The following is an 18282-nucleotide window of genomic DNA, read 5'->3' as shown; positions in this document are numbered from 1 at the left end:
CCTGTCTCGAGATATGGCCACTTAAGTAATATTTATGTACTTTTTTGAAGCCGGATCTCACTTAAATGTATGTAAACTATGTCCGGATCCACCATCCGACCCATCGTTGGTTAAGTAATCGAAAAACCTTTCCAACGAGTCCAAAACATTGAAGATCTGGCAACCCTGTCTCGAGATATGTCCACTAGCCTGTCCCATTTTGAGGTCATGTCGAGGAATTTCAGGTGCTCACTTCTTAAATGATAGATTATGATGTTAGGAACAATGTTTTCTTAGACAAGAAAAAATAATAAAATACTTTCTCGCACCCCCTAGTCGATTTACTGAAAAAAGTCACTTTTTTGAACAAATTTTCTAAAATCGCTTGGAATCAATACAAAAACTGTTTCGATCAGGTGTGTATTATCTTCAAACGATAGGTTTTTGTCCATAGAATAAGATGCACTATCAATATTGGACCAAAATTTAAGTTTTTGGACTCTCCCAGGCGGATTTGTGTCGAAAAAATCGCATTTTTTCGAAACTTTTTTCAGAAATGTTCATTTAATTTAGGGTAGCCTATTTTTCCTAGTGAAACCAATGCATGCAACTTGTAGGAAATTTCATGGCGAACATTTTTCCCTCTGAGAAAATCCAATTTCGACACTCCAGAGCCGAGATATTTGAGTTTTAGTGAGGAAAAAAGTGCCAATTTTCAAAATTTCTCAGAATTCAGAAGCAAGGCCTACTAATTACACGATGTAGCAAGCATATGTCTCAAAGGTCAAGATATGATTTTTTATAGTAATTTTGGCCGCTGAATCCGAATCTGAAATCAAATTTCGTGTAAATAGTGATGTTTTGGAGCTACACCCTTTTGGAATGTTATTTGCGTGTTTAAGAGGCAGTTTTTGTAAATATTGCTCGGTTTGTTCTAGAGGTCGTATCGAGGTGCTCCGATTTGGATGAAACTTTCAGCGTTTGTTTGTCTATACATGAGATGAACTCATGCCAAATATGAGCCCTCTACGACAAAGGGAAGTGGGGTAAAACGGGCATTGAAATTTGAATTTTCCGAGGATTTCGAATATGACAAAAGTGAGACTAAAAAGTGCCGCTATGGATGCCTACTATGAGAAAAACTGCGATTGGCCAAAAAGTTATTACCGTAGGCTTATAGTCCATCAAATTCCCTAACTTTTGAACTAAAAGAGTAGTATGGGTGTTGCTGGCTGTTGCAAAAAGATATTGAGGTTTAAAAAAAAAACAATTTTTAACAGTAATTTGCAAAACCTATAAGAAAATGTTAAACCAATCCTGGATGTCTATGGCTCATTTTGAAGTGCTTCAAAAGACCTTTCGAATGCATCTAAGAGAGTTGGAATTGATGAAGTTTTACTAAAATGCGAGCAATTTTAAGATGTTTTATGTTTTTTGGACCTCAAACTTCAATGCTCGTTTTACTCAACTTCCCTTTGTCGTAGAGGGCTCATATTTGGCATGAGTTCATCTCATGTATAGACAAACAAACGCTGAAAGTTTCATCCAAATCGGAGCACCTTGATACGACCTCTAGAACAAACCGAGCAATATTTACAAAAACTGCCTCTTAAACACGCAAATAACATTCCAAAAGGGTGTAGCTCCAAAACATCACTATTTACACGAAATTTGATTTCAGATTCGGATTCAGCGGCCAAAATTACTATAAAAAATCATATCCTGACCTTTGAGACATATGCTTGCTACATCGTGTAATTAGTAGGCCTTGCTTCTGAATTCTGAGAAATTTTGAAAATTGGCACTTTTTTCCTCACTAAAACTCAAATATCTCGGCTCTGGAGTGTCGAAATTGGATTTTCTCAGAGGGAAAAATGTTCGCCATGAAATTTCCTACAAGTTGCATGCATTGGTTTCACTAGGAAAAATAGGCTACCCTAAATTAAATGAACATTTCTGAAAAAAGTTTCGAAAAAATGCGATTTTTTCGACACAAATCCGCCTGAGAGAGTCCAAAAACTTAAATTTTTGTCCAATATTGATAGTGCATCTTAATCTATGGACAAAAACCTATCGTTTGAAGATAATACACACCTGATCGAAACAGTTTTTGTATTGATTCCAAGCGATTTTAGAAAATTTGTTCAAAAAAGTGACTTTTTTCAGTAAATCGACTAGGGGGTGCGAGAAAGTATTTTATTATTTTTTCTTGTCTAAGAAAACAATGTTCCTAACATCATAATCTATCATTTAAGAAGTGAGCACCTGAAATTCCTCGACATGACCTCAAAATGGGACAGGCTAATGTCCACTTAAGTAATATTTATGTACTTTTTGGAAGCCGGATCTCACTTAAATGTATGTAAACTATGTCCGGATCCACCATCCGACCCATCGTTGGTTAGGTAATCGAAAAACCTTTCCAACGAATCCAAAACATTGAAGATCTGGCAACCCTGTCTCGAGATATGGCCACTTAAGTAATATTTATGTACTTTTTGGAAGCCGGATCTCACTTAAATGTATGTAAACTATGTCCGGATCCACCATCCGACCCATCGTTGGTTAGGTAATCGAAAAACCTTTCCAACGAGTCCAAAACATTGAAGATCTGGCAACCCTGTCTCGAGATATGTCCACTTAAGTAATATTTATGTACTTTTTGGAAGCCGGATCTCACTTAAATGTATGTAAACTATGTCCGGATCCACCATCCGACCCATCGTTGGTTAGGTAATCGAAAAACCTTTCCAACGAATCCAAAACACTGAAGATCTGGCAACCCTGTCTCGAGATATGGCCACTTAAGTAATATTTATGTACGTTTTGAAAGCCGGATCTCACTTAAATGTATGTAAACTATGTCCGGATCCACCATCCGACCCATCGTTGGTTAGGTAATCGAAAAACCTTTCCAACGAGTCCAAAACATTGAAGATCTGGCAACCTTGTCTCGAGTTATGATTACTTAAGTTATATGTATGTACGTTTTTTTTTCTGGATTCAAAAAAATAGCTGAAATATGTGTCCAAACCACTCATATTACCCATTGTTGGTAAAAAGTGAGGAAGGCATCAACCACATAGGTGGATTAAGTTAGTTTTTTTTTGTTAATTTGCTTGTTTCTAGGAAATTTTGGTGATGTAATTGTTTGAATGAATGAACACTAAAACACTAAAAAAGTGGTGAATTTACACATTATAAAAGGAAAAATTTCTCATTTTTTCTGACATTCAAGATTTACCCATTCCCAGATGTAATATTACCATGATTTTTTTACTGTGCATTCTGACCAATAACACTGGCCTACAAAAATTGACAAAAATGACTGCGCAGGCTCAACTCGCGGGGAAGCATGAAATTTGGGGTCCCCAGAAACACGTGCACTTTGAATTTTTCTAAAATATTTAGACAGGGCAGAATAGTTTTTTTTTTTCAAAGTTTGTATGGAGAATAAGAGCGGTTCATCGCTCTTGCATACAATTAAAAATTCCATGCAATATGTACCGCATTAATTCTTCACACAAACTTTGTAGCTAACCAATTCAGCCCTGTCTGAATATTTTTGAAAAATTCAAGATGCGCGTGTTTCTGGGGATTCTAAAGTACATGCTCCCTCTCGGGTTGAACCTGCCCTGACATTTTGTTGGTCAGTGTAATCTACGCCAGTTAAAAAAAGGCGTTAAAGGTTGAATGTTGCAGGAATATGATAATCAGAGCACTTAAAGAGCTCTTAAGCACAAATCCCTAAATTCAAAATTCTTCGATACTTTTGAAATCATTTTCAGCCACTATACTGCCCCTGATCGCATAAATGTCCCATATGCATTTTCATCACTTTTGAGCTATTGATGCAGTTTGGTTCAAAATCGTGTGCTCTTTCAAAAGAGCATATAACATTCAGTACTTTGTTCTAGAAATCAGGAGGAAATCCATTATTTTCGCGAAAACTTAACACATAGCCTTATGTATGGGACAAACTTCAAATGCGTTTTTCTCAGCTTGCTGTTTTTGCATATGGGACATTTATGCGAACGTGGGCAGTATAGTATAGCAGTATCCCAGCTAGTAGATTTTGGCCTGATCCAGATGTGCAAATTTCTTTTATTATTCCTATCAAAACTTTCAATCCCCCGTGGAATTGCCCCTTCCTGGTTGGCAGTGGAACCGTGTCCGCCGGCAAATCGATAACAAATCCGCTTATGCACGTTCACGTGTGATGGAGAGCTCAAAAGATTTAATTCGGCAAACCGTCCTAAATCATCAAAATCGGGCCCCGCCCGAATCCTCCCTCCCTGCTCACATACATCCCCGACTAACCCACACACAGCCACTACAATGGGTTTCCCTCCCTGCTTCCAGAAGGCCCGTTCCAGTCGGATGCGCTCCTGGTACCCGAGGGTTGCCTCTTCGACCACATCCACAACGCGTCCCGGTGCTGGCCGTTCATCAGGTGGAACCAAACCGGGGCGGCCGCCTGCCAGGACCGGAACATGCAAATGCGTAGCTTCGCCATGCTGCTGCCCTGCGGCATCTCGCTGTTCTCCGGCGTCGAGTTCGTGTGCTGCCCGAAGCACTTCAAAGGTAAGTCTAGCTCAAACTGCCTTTTGCAATTCAGTTTGGGGTTTAATTCCTCTGTGGAAAGATAGCACAACGGCGACGACTGCAGCAATTGTTGACCGCTCTAATGAACTAACCTGTTGTCCGGTCGTGCAATCCGGATCAAGACTCACTTCCGCCCTTCCCAAAAAAACAAATCGATAGTGTGACAATGATGTTGATGATGACGATTACCGATAGGACCCCTCCCGGTTAACACCGGATTGATTTCGTTCGAGATTGATCTTAATCCACAGTCAGTGCACTCTGTGCAGCCCAGATCATTGTGTTATGGCAAACCCCGGTTGGCCCTTTTGTCCATGTCCATGTCACAGTCGATTTGCATAAAATGTTGCCAGTTGAGTGCGACTGTTTGGAAAATTCACTCTTCCTACAGTTTGGCGAGCAGCAGTAGCACTATATCAGCACTATATGGGGTGTGAACCGACGAGCCAACGTGGTGACCTGAGTTTGAGGGTTTAAAGGACACGGGGGTGGGTCGCTGTGGGTTACAGTTTCATACCATTTAAATGTCATTGTTATGCAAATCAAACACTGGAAACTCTGGAGAATCTGTTTTCCGCTGGAAAGTGTTTCTTTTTTTATGTGCTAAAGTGGGGAGCATGGTTGAGAGACATTTTCATAAATTTGGTTAGCTTTCAAATTTAGCGCGGCAAACGGTTGTCACGTGATGCACAGGAATGTATGATGGGGGTTGTGGCACGGGTTTGGATTATGAAATGCAGGTTAACTGCCGGAATGCTGCTTTTGGACGAACATTTTAAAACTGTTTCCAAACAATTTAGAGCGGGTGGATGTTGACACAAATCCCATTATAAAGTCAGATGAATTGTAATTATTTCTTTCGAAAATGTGGAGTGGAAATGACACATTAACAAAGTTTACGGTGGACTACGTGAGAAATTGCTAAATAACCTGAAAAGTGAAATGAGATTCTGACCACTACATTCTAAATTGGAGAAACCGTTTCATTTGCCAAATGGTCTCTCCGTTCCAACACCTTTTGCGATTAGCATTTCAATTTTATTTGAATAATGAAACGTGATTTTTTTGTTGCATTGTAGATGTTTGAACAAAAAAAAATAAAAAATTCAAGAATATATTAACAATAAAAAACAAACTTTGACTTTATTGGTTATTTTATTATGATACAAGGAAATACTGCATGTCGTTCCTATAAATGAGCAATTCTCTACAAAACCGGCCGATTTCGACCATTTTTATTTTTTGTATTTTTTTATTTGGCTCAAACTTTGTGGGGGCCTTCCCCATGACCAAAGAAGCCATTTTGCATCATTAGTTTGTCCATATAAATTTCCATACAAATTTGGCAGCTGTTCATACAAAAATGGTACGTAAATATTCGAAAATCCGTAACTTTTGAAGGAATTTTTTGATCAATTTGGTGTCTTCGGCAAAGTTGTAGGTATTGTTAAGGACTATTTAGAAAAAAATAGGTACACGGAAAAAAAATTTCCCGATTTTTTTATTAACTTTTTTTTCACAAAAACTCAAATTCCCAAAATACGTATTTTTTGATTTTCGAGATTTTTTGATATGTTTTAGGGGACAAAAATCCGCAACTTTTGAGCTATAGAGAAACATGGTCAAAAAATCTGCCGCCGAGTTATGATTTTTTGAAAAACTGGTAATTTTTGGAAAAATATAAATTTCATACATAAAATTTTTTTGACCTCATTTTTTTATGCAAAATTGAATTTGCAATCGAAAATTACTTTACAGATTTTTTGATAAAGGGCCCCGTTTTCAAGTTATAGCCACCGAAAGTTTGATTTCAGCGAAATATTTGCAGTTTTTCGATTTTTAAAAATAGTGACCATGAGTGACCATTTCTGAAAATATTTTTTTTGAAAAGTTCAGAAAATTTGCTATAAAATTGTCTAAGAGACATTGAAGATTGGACCTCTGGTTGTTGAGATACAGCGGCTTAAAGAAAAAGAAACACGAAAATTGAAGTTTTCTAAGTCTCACCCAAACAGCCCACCATTTTCTAATGACGATATCTCAGCAATTAATGGTTCAATTTTCAATGTTGATACATGAAACATTCGTGAAATTTTCCGATCTTTTCGAAAAAAATATTTTGAAAAAAATTAAATCAAGACTAACATTTTAAAAGGGCCAAACATTGAATATTATGCCCATTTAAAATGTTAGACTTGATTTAATTTTTTTCAAAATATTTTTTTCGAAGAGATCGGAAAATTTCACGAATGTTTCATGTATTAACATTGAAAATTGAACCATTAATTGCTGAGATATCGTCATTAGAAAATGGTGGGCTGTTTGGGTGAGACTTAGAAAACTTCAATTTTCGTGTTTCTTTTTCTTTAAGCCGCTGTATCTCAACAACCAGAGGTCCAATCTTCAATGTCTCTTAGACAATTTTATAGCAAATTTTCTGAACTTTTCAAAAAAAATATTTTTAGAAATGGTCACTCATGGTCACTATTTTTAAAAATCGCAAAACTGCAAATATTTCGCTGAAATCAAACTTTCGGTGGCTATATCTTGAAAACGGGGCCCTTTATCAAAAAATCTGTAAAGTAATTTTCGATTGCAAATTCAATTTTGCATAAAAAAATGAGGTCAAAAAAATTGTATGTATGAAATTTCGATTTTTTCCAAAAATCACCAGTTTTTCAAAAAATCATAACTCGGCGGCAGATTTTTTGACCATGTTTCTCTATAGCTCAAAAGTTGCGGATTTTTGTCCCCTAAAACATATCAAAAAATCTCGAAAATCAAAAAATACGTATTTTGGGAATTTGAGTTTTTGTGAAAAAAAAGTTAATAAAAAAATCGGGAAATTTTTTTTTCCGTGTACCTATTTTTTTCTAAATAGTCCTCAACAATACCTATAACTTTGCCGAAGACACCAAATTGATCAAAAAATTCCTTCAAAAGTTACAGATTTTCGAATATTTACGTACCATTTTTGTATGAACAGCTGCCAAATTTGTATGGAAATTTATATGGACAAACTAATGATGCAAAATGGCTTCTTTGGTCATAGGGAAGGCCCCCACAAAGTTTGAGCCAAATCAAAAAATACAAATAAAATCCATTTCCGGTTTTGGTAGAGAATTGCTCAAATGCATAAATGTCACATTTGAAATTTCTGCACTTTTGAATTATTCGGACTAATTTTTTTTTACTTTTACAGAAAAATAAAAGAAAACACACAATTGCGTTTTTGAATATCTAGTTCCAGCAAGCTGAGAAAAACGCATTGAAGTTTGTCCCACACATAAAACTACGCGCTAAGTTTTCGCCAAAAAACTGGATTTCCTTTTGATTTCCGATTTCTGAAAGAGCACACGATTGTGAACCAAACTGCATCAATATCTCAAAATCGATGAAAAAGCATATGGGACATTTATGCGATCAGGGGCATTGTAGAACCTTTAAATACTCTAGAATAATTTAAAATGCACATGGGACAAACATGCTTTTATGGGTAGTATACAAGTTCTTTCACTTCAATAAGCTTAAAATCAAACATTGATTCTCTCAACCATATTTGACAATAATCCTCCGACATCGGGTCAGGTCAAAACTCATTCGAAAATTACTTAACCATTCCCCCAATTGTCACGTTGAATTGAGTGGAAAATTTCAGTTCGCTTAATCCTGTGGCCGGGGGTCAAAGCGAAAGGCCTATAAATTTCCCACCGGCAGCAGCAGCCGATTTGGACATTGGAAATTTCGATCTGACCCAACCCTATTAATAAAGTCGTTCGGCAACAGGGAGTGAAATTAATGCTATCAGTGCAATTCGCGATTTTCGCCATCACTGATCTGGTCGCGAAATCAGCTCCGGTCACGTACAGTCGACACATGACAGCCGATTCGGACCGATTCCAGTGGGTGGGGGTAAAACGTGACATTTGAAAACCTTTGATATTTGCCCAACTGCATGCACGGACGGAGGCGGTTGTGCGTGTGTTTTCGTACATTTTAATATACACATTTCATATTTTATGTTTCGGTGGATACACGCACGCACACACTCGTTTGTTTGTACTGTTCATGCACGAAAAAATTGATTACGTAATTGAAAAATTATATCCGATTAATTTGATGTCATGACTTTATGAATACCAACGATTAATTAGTGATTTTATTCTTGTAGTGGCCACCAGCCAACCTCATTATGAATGGCATTATTACTGTCCAACGGTATTAACCTTATTTCTGATACATTACATTGAGAATAATGTTTTTTTTAATATGGGTAATTTTCCACCAATTCAAAAGGATGTTTATTCAAAATTTGACGCCCGATTTAATGGCGTACTCAGAATGCTGAAAGTACATTTTTTCATCGAAAACATTTTTAAAGGAAATTTAATGTACTTTTCGAATTTGTAATAACCCAGAAGGGTATTTTTTTCATTTAGAATTAAAAAATTCATAATTTGAAGGGTAATTTTTTAGTGAGTGCAGTAATATTCTATAATGTTGTAGAGCAGATAATTACAAATTTTGGCCACTTTGGAACCAATTCCGTAGCATCGGCAATCTGTATGGAGAAAGTTACGTAAAATCATATGTTGATCATAGGAGGCTGAATAAGCAAAAAAATCAAAAAACCTCAACAAACGAAAAAAAGGCAGAACGAATTTTGTCGGTTGAGGCTTGTGATGTATAAACATAAGAGGTTTGCTTGTAACCGTCACGAGTTTACGAAAAAAAAAGTTTTGAAAAAGTTATTTTTTGTGTTTCTCTTTGTTTCGTCGTTCGTATTCGTATCTGATGACTTTGAACGACAAGATCAATGTAGACCAACTTTTTTTAAACTTTTTTTTCGTAAAATCGCGATAACTCGTGATTGTTACATGCAAACCCCTTATATATACATAATTTTTTTTAATTGTCTGATCTACAATTTTGTAGAATATTGTTACACTTTGTTCTAAATGAAAAAAATACCATTCTAGATTACTGCAGATACGAAAAGTACATGCAATTTCTCTTAAAATGACATGTCTCAAAAATGTTTTTGAAAATATTTTAGTATTGTTTCGATGAAAATAGTTTCTTCAGAATTCTGAGTACGCCATCAAATCGGGCAACCAATTTTTTATAAAAGTCCTCCAACACCAAATGTCCATTAGGGTGTAATATGGTTGCATGGAAAAAAAATAAGTTGTCCAAATTTAGCGAGCACAGCAATTTTCCAGTTCCTTATGGGGTCTTAAACAACTCCCCAAAGTTAGGGAACGATTGGTTTAGTCCTCACTTTACGCAAAACAAATCAATTTTCTATGGAAATTTGTATGGGAAAACCCTATTTTTTGGATTTTGATTTTTTATAAAATCCTCGTTTCACGCTGTACTACAGTATGGCCCATAAAAAATGCGACATGTGCATATTTTCACAGAAAATTGGTTCCATTCTAAAATGTACTTAACAAACTAATTTTTTTATGTATCATGGTGTTAGTTTAGTATGTTTTGAAGATATTTTCATGACACTTTTATGCAGTTCGCCAAAACTGGGTATTGGTGGGTTACAATAATGGATGTATTTTTGGTACAAAATTAACCTTTATTTAATACCTTATATCTTAAAAACGGAACAGTTTAAAATATCCAACCCTGTGCAAAAAGCATCGTTAAAAGTCCCTCTTAAATACACCCAATCGAAAAAGTTTATAAATTTTGATAAAATTAGGCATTTTAGAGAAACATGCCATTTGGGTTATCATCTTGAGTGATTCGGTCAAAATAAATTAATAACTTAAAACCTATGTCAATGGCTCTAAAGGGTGCCCAACGGCTCTATACTGCTAAAAGTTATATCAGGGGCATGTGCTAGAGTCAATTACCATCATTTGATGCATTATTTTTTTTTCATTAAATCATTGCAGGCTCAAAAAACTCAAAAAAATTAAACATTTTCAGAATCGGGATATTTCTAAAAAGTTCACTGTTTTAGTATAACTGGTTAATAGAATGCGTAAAATTCAGTGTAATTAATTGATTGTTACAGCTCTCAAAAACAGTAACTGTGAAGGCTGTTTATTTTTTAATCCATACAAGAATCCACAGGGTGCTCTTCAGAACGATCAACATAGAAAATTCATTTTTCCTTTATATGGCCTGGGCTGGAAGCAAATTTGAGAATTTTAAGTTTGAATGTGCTGTGACATTTCGTATAGCTAAAGAAAAGATTTTCAATGCATTATTTTTTTGTTTGGAACCTATTTAAAATGTACACATGCTACATACATCATAAATAGTCAAAACATGCCCGATTTCCACCTAATAACAATGTCGCATTTTTTATGGGCCATACTGTACAACCGGATTCATATTTGAATGCTCTGGAAGGTGCTCTACAACTTTCTCGAAGAGAGTATAGTGTTAGCTTAACCCTAAAAAAAGATACAGCGTGTTCAAAACTCGTTTAAAACGTGTTTTTTGCTTGAAAATCTCGTTTTAGACGAGTTTTGAGGACGCTGTATCTTCTTTCAGGGGCAAGCTAGCACTATACTCTCTTCGGGAAATTTGTAGAGCACCTTCCAGAGCATCCAAATATGAATCCGGTTGTAGTACAGCGTGAAACGTGGATTTTATAAATATCAAAATCCAAAAAATGGTTTTTCCCTTACAAATTCCCATAGAAAATTGATTCGTTTTGCGCAAAGTGAGGACTAAACCAATCGTTCCCTAACTTTGGGGAGTTGTTTAGGAAGGAAAAAATTGCTGTGCTGGAAAATCTATTTTGATATTACACCCTAATGTCCATCTCATCAACATTTCTTGCTGTAATTTATTGAAAAAACACGTATTTTTTCGAATGTTCAAAAATGGAAGGGGTCGTACCGCCCCTCCGTCACGAGATATCGAAAAATGGAGTTTTGATTCGTGATCAGGGACAAAAGTTCGAGCAACTGCTGTGTGAGTTGGTAGAGAATTGTTATTCCAAGCCAGGATTCAAACTCCAATCTTCCGCGTTACACAGTGGGCTACGTCATTCGTTACTTATCTCAGAATGTATTATATGATACCTAATGCTGTTAGCATTCCAACTCCCAAGCCCTCAAATAAGTTGGAACGGTAAATTCAACTCGCTGGTTCTCGGGCATAACTGAAGCAATTGGGACAATTCTTTTTTCTAGTGATTTGTTTGGATGTCTCGATGGTCCTATAACTATGCAGAACTCAATTAGATCATATCTGTAATTTTTACAATCCAAATCATCGTTTGTTTAAAAAAAAACATTCAAATCTTGACTCAAAATGTATCAATTGAAAAATGGGTTTCTTTGTGTTGTTTGTAGAAGCATTCTACCTATCGTGATAAATTTAACCAAGAATATAAAGATAGTTGGTATAAATATATGGATTTTACGAAATTTAAATACTTTTTAGTGTAACTTTTGTTAATTAAAGTTTAAAGTTGACACAATTACTTTAATTTGTTCATGGCAAGTCACCCCAAGTAGCAAGAAAAACATCGCTCTTTATTTTTTTTGTTGAACAATTGCTGCAAAAGTGTTTTTATTCGTTCATTATTGAACAAGTGTCAAAAAATTTGGTCAATTGTTCACATTTTGATCAAAAAACCATTGTTCAACATGGCTGTGTAACACAAATGCCAAATCTAGCAACGGATTACGAATAGTTCATTTTGAAGTTTATTCTGACCTCAATGAAACATGCTTGTAGAACTCGAAAAGCAAAATGACATTTGCAGACATGATGTTTCATTTCAGTTTGCTAAACGTGATAATATACTAGATTTGACCTTTGCCTTTGGCTGGGATTTGTTGTAAACAAGTTGTTTATGTGAAGTTCGCGTTCGTGTTCTAAAAACCGAGCAAGAACATGTTGACGAAACAAGCAAGGATAAGGAAAAAAATAGAAACAGCTTATGTTCGAAAGAAGTTTTGGCAAACTGTTAGTGAACTTGGTAAAACCTAGATGACCGCAGACTTCTTATTGACGTTTAGGCCTGCTTATCCAACATAATCCCTCGTGGAAAGAAGCAGACGCGCGCCCGGACTTGACATTTAACTAACGACGTTATCCAACCCGGTTCAGAATCTTATAGTCAAGAGTTCTTATGACATGTTCAACAAACGTTCTCTATGCAAGTAGGACGTGCGCTGGTAAAACTACGCACATTTCTAACAGGTTAAGAGATGTTCAACAACAGAAAAACGTGCGCTTTTTCCAGCGTTCAAGAGTTCTCAGGGACGTTGGGAAAACATAGTAAATGAGTTCAACAACAAGTTCGGAAATCTTTTGGCGAACAAAGTGTGCTACTTGGGACCTGCAATGGAACAATACTAAAACATGATGTTTTCTAGAAAAGAATTGATTTTCGTAGAGTGTCTCATTGTTCCCCAGCTGTCTCTTTGTTCCTGCTAAGTGTGTCTACAATGAGACAGTTGAAGAACCCTGGCTCTAGACGTCAGATCGATCTCATGTTTTGGTCAATGTTTGAACACATTAAAAGAAAGAAAATGCACTGAAAAACCAAAAGTGTCTCATTCATGACTACCCTACACTATGAATCGTGCTGAAAATATCTACTTTATGCACCTTATAGCATAAACTATTATTTTGCAACTTTTTGCATAAACCACTGTTTAAATTCATCATTTTTGGACTAAAACGTACCAGCTCCATAGCTGAAGGTACGTGATTGATGTGTGAATATATTGAAATAATGTGTTTTTGTTTTGTGTCAACTAAAACAAAACTTCAATTTATTTCCGCAGCCGTAAGATAAATTCCCGTTTCCAAACAATCTTTCCCCCAGAAATCTTTCCAAAGCAGCATCAATCTTGGCAACACACCGCTCGTAACCATGTTGTTGGCGTAAACGCCATTCATCAACCGTGCCACGTTTCAATTATCACTGGAACGCCTAACGCATGTCCAACTTACACGGACGCCCAAGCCTCCCAAAAAAGGTGGAACGGTAACTTCAACTCGCTGGTTCTCGGGCATTACTCAACCAATCGGGACGATTCTTGTTTCCATTGATTTGTAAGAATGTCTAAATGATTCTAAAATTTTGCAGAACTTGATTTGAACAAATCTGTAATTTCTGCGACCGAAAACATCGTTCCACCTTTTTTTAAAACGACTGCCTCCGCGGAATTTTCGGCGAATTTTTTTTACACGCGAAAAAAAAAGTTGGAACGATGTTTTTGATCGCAAAAATTACAGATTTGATCAAAATAAGTTCTTCAAAGTTCTAGAATCATCTAGACATCCTAACAAATCACTGGAAAGAAGAATCATCTTGATTTGTTGAGTTATGCCCGAGAACCAGCGAGTTGAAGTTACCGTTCCAACTTTTTTTTAGCCTTGGGCGTTGGAATGTTATTCACCAAACTTGGCAACAAAGTAGCTAGACCTCAGCTGTCTGCGCCGAAAACCGAAAAAGATGTTCCTTCCAGCAGACACTAAACTCTTAACGTCTCTACAGAGAAGGAGAAGGGAGTGGGGGGAAGTTATAGTTTATTGTGTGCAAGCAAGCGAGTGCATCCCGTCATCTAATTAACCTAAAATGAACAAGGGACCGCGGAAAGAAGAGCTTTGGGTTTGGGTGGTTGAGGAAAACTTTCGCGAATCCTTCTCTTGGCGTGGAAAATGAGAAAGGACTTTGCCGAGTGAACGGAAAAGTTTTACCCCAGGCAGAGGTAGCTCTGGGGGAGGGTGGGAAAAGTGCGTTTTCCGCGAGCTGGAACATTTTATTTTATTTTGCACAATTTTGTTTGCCCGGGATGAGCCGCGAGGTGCTATCCATTTCTTCGCGCGCGCGCTTTCAAACTTGGAATCTTTTTTAATTTCCGAAGCACATTTTAAGCTCATTAGCCGCCTTTCTGACACGCTTCCGCTGACCCGCCTAAATACTGACCGTTCTTTGCGGGGCGGGACCGAACGGGGAAAAGTTTTGACGAAAAAAAGGGGTCAGCTTCAGATAATTAGGCGGAAATGGAAAACAGCCCGAGTGGAAATTTCGGTGCGCAACTCTGACTTTGCTTTTGGCAAATTAAACTATGGAATTTTGGGTGTTTTTGGGCGAACTTTGCATACCTTGAATGTTAAACGTTTCGTGACTACAGATACTAAGTTTTTTTTCATGTTATGCAGTTATACTACTGTAAAATTAAAAAAAAATGCTTTAAAAAGTTAAATATTAAATTTAAAATTAAGAGGTTGAGGGTGGGGGCAGATCCAATCTTTAAATTCAATTTTCATTAGATGTATCCAAGTGGAACTCTATTTTATTTGTTCACCCAACAACCTAGTATTGAATTACTCCAAAAAGTGATCAAATTCACTCCAATTTTCTGCACACCACCACGAAATGCCAACAGCCAAGCTTCAACTTTTGTGTCTGTCAATTTGATGCACTCAAAAACATGCACCATGAATAAACTATCAATTATTCATCATTTTTCGGAATGAAAGGTTCGCGTGATGATGTGCTCGAGTGTGCCGAGATCGGTGCTCAATTTGAGCGAGTATTTCACAGGCATAAATGGATTTTGAAGAGTTTAATTGCTTCGAAACGCTTCGGCGGGACGTGTTTGTGTTGAACAAAGAATGTACGGTTAGAATTACCAATCAACTTTTCTAGTTCAACTCCAATTAAGGGTTTTTGTATAGATTTATTTGTTATTTTAGCTTGTTAGACTAATTATTTGAAGAACAGGCCAAATGTCCTCGCATCGTGTAACCTGTCCCACTGTCAAATACATTTGTCAATCCAACATCAACCAAACCCCCCAAACCGTTTGACCATGGTCAAATCAATCGCTCTTGCGTCGAAACAAGCCCGCGCCATTCATGTTTGGCAGACAAAAACAACAATTATTTCGCCATCATTCACGGCTTCGTCACTGCTGGGCCAGCCAGAATGATTAATGGGTGAACCGTCGGAAAGGGTCTCGAGTTCGATTCGAGCTGGGATCAAATTTTCCCCGGCAGCCTCCGCCATGGACGAATCATCGAACAAGCTTTGCGAAAGAAGAAAAAAAAATCAGCAACGCACCAAACAATTATACGGCTATAATGAAAGACACAGCTCGGAAAACACGGCTCCCGTCGGCAGCCGCACTTTTCCACCCACCACCAACTGGCTCGTTTGTTTGTTTGGGAAAACATTGAAAGCACTCGACCCAATCGAATTCAGCAAATGGCCGGGAGGGCGATCAGACGCTGTGAAGTTTGGTGACTAATGGTTAAAAAAAATATGGACATTAATTATAATTACAGGTATAATGTATGAAGTATTGAATAATTATAAATTATAAATAATTATAAGTGGCGAGAATTGATCTCCTTTTTTTGTATCGCACATAACTCTGTCAATTTCTCACAAAACTATGAACTTTTTGCATGAATTGAAAGCTTAAACATACAACTATGTTTGGCTGATAAGGGTAATTCATCAGATAAACTTTTCGAATCATGCCAAGCGTTTTACAAAAATATTTTAAACCGGCATTTTCAAAATGTTGGGAGTAATTTGATCCCCCTTTCAACATTTTGAAGAAATATTAAGCAAAATGTTTCTTATTCATCCAAACTTTTAATTTTCTATAAGTTACAGTTGATTGTAAAAATAGTATGACGAATTTAACGTCAATTCAATTCAATTCAATTCGGTTTTATTTGTGAATAATCAAGTTACAATGAGTTCATTTAGGTACACAACAGAGTTTTGGTGTTCCTTTCAGCTGTGTTTTAAATCGTAATTCAATCGAAAAATTATTACTTATAAAATTTAACGTCAAATGCGTAAGGGTTTTGGAGTTGATATGTTTATCAAACAATTCATGCTTAAAAAATATTTTTTTGAATTATTTTTGAGTGTTTTCTTCACACTCAAAAAAATGAGTTCGCGTAAACGTGAACAGAGTTCATGCCAACGGGAACCAGGAAGAAAACTGTTCACTTTCATGGTGCAATGCACTATAAAAGTTGAGCTTGGGATCAAATGTCCCCGGGGATCAAGTCTCCTCACTCTCCCCTACTGTTTTGGATAAATGGTAAGAATGAAATCAAAGAAAATATTCACATATTTGAATAAAGATTCAAGCATAAAGAAACTATCGGTAGATAATCAAAATTTTGGGAAATTTGATTTTTTGAAAATTGTCTTAAACATTTGATAAAACAAATTAAAAAAAACATTTCAGTCAAAATAAGTGCTTCTTAAATACTAAAGCATTTTTTGAAAGATTACCTAATTGTTGATAAATAAACATGTCAATAATTTTCAACTCTTCGCAATTGGACACAATTTTCAATACATAAGACGACGCTAAAAGACTTTTGTCTGTTACCGTCATCCTGAGGTCCTAATTTTTAGTTCAAAGATCATAAATCACTCACTCATCGCCGAACAAACTTTTGCCGACTGACGAGCGCAAGCATTCGTGAGTGGGAACGAGTCGCAAGCTGCCAGCGAGTTGCTCAATTGCTTCATCCAGCGATAAAAATAATTCGTGAATTTCTTTGCCTACTCCGTCAATTGAACCGAGTCACAAGCAAGTATGCTCAGAGAGCAGAGAATCTAATAAAATACAAGCGCGGCGCTCTTTTGGCCTTCAAAGTTGATGTCAATTTTAATTTGGCATGTTGGAAATTGCTGTCAAATGTGTCTTTGATGTTGAGTTACCAACAAATTTGCAAAATGTTTTGAATAACATTGATTATAATCAATTTAACAAATGATCGAAAAAAAGCCAATCGCAGACTATTTTGAGTCTGTTTTGAGCAACATAGCGCAATCGGTCTATCTAAGCCAGGCCTGCCCAACCTTTTCGGCTCAATTTTCACATTTTTGATCGTCAAAATTACAATTGTTCATTTTTTCATGATTTCTTTGATGGAATCGGTTCTAAGATGACCAGTGAACATAACTTTTCCAAAAGTTTGAAAAAATATTTATACAAGTCGTTTTTATCTACATTTTGCCTCAAAAATCAATCCGGCCCGCGGGCCGGACCAATTTTTCACATAAAACTTACATAAAAACAACCTGCAAACATATTTTTTCAAACTTTTATCAAAGTTATGTTCACTGGTCATCTTAGAACCGATTCCATCAAAGAAACCATGAAAAAATGAACAATTGTAATTTTGTCGAATCCATGAAAAAATTAACAATTGTAATTTTGACGATCAAAAATGTGAAAATTGAGCCGAAAAGGTTGGGCAGGCCTGATCTAAGCCATTCGCTGTACTTCCCGATTGGAGTGAGAGAGAGAGCGAAAGAGAGAGTATTCTGTAGCGATTGGTGTGGAGGTGACAAACGGTAAAAATACATCAGATCAGTTTTACGAGGCGTGAGATTTGTGCTCGCGAGTGAATGAGTCTTTCTGGAGCAAACAGTACTATTAATTTAATATGGAATGTTTGACCGTTTTGTTATGTTGTGTTTTTTAAGATTGAAAATTGGATCATTAGTTGCTGAGATATTGGTGCTAGAAAAAGGGGACCTGTTTTTATAATACTTAGAAAAAATGTCTGGTTTCTTTTACTTTTTCCCGCTATATTTTAGCAAGGTCAGAGGTCAAATATTCAATGTCTCTTAGGCAGTTTTATTGAAAATTTTCTAAACTTTTCAAACAAAATATTTTGAGGAATGGAAAAAAATTGTTTGACTGAAACTTAATTTAT

At 36.4% G+C, this 18282-nt stretch overlaps 1 protein-coding gene across 4 annotated transcripts in view; it reads left to right on the top strand.

Moving 5' to 3' along the window:
• LOC120421822 (amyloid-beta-like protein) overlaps window positions 1-18282 on the top strand; it is a 163100-nt gene that overhangs the window by 101416 nt on the left and 43402 nt on the right. For 3 of the 4 annotated variants that reach the window (XM_039585108.2, XM_039585117.2, XM_039585102.2), the window contains exon 4: window positions 4342-4563. In XM_039585108.2, the coding sequence (XP_039441042.1) occupies window positions 4342-4563 (222 nt within the window). The remainder of the gene's footprint in view (window positions 1-4341; window positions 4564-18282) is intronic. The other variant, XM_039585133.2, reaches the window with a different exon arrangement.

Source organism: Culex pipiens, chromosome 3 (genome assembly GCF_016801865.2).
Source record: "Culex pipiens pallens isolate TS chromosome 3, TS_CPP_V2, whole genome shotgun sequence".
Taxonomy (NCBI): domain Eukaryota; kingdom Metazoa; phylum Arthropoda; class Insecta; order Diptera; family Culicidae; genus Culex; species Culex pipiens.
Note: the sequence above shows the minus strand (reverse complement) of the source record. Positions and strands in the feature narration are given on the sequence as shown.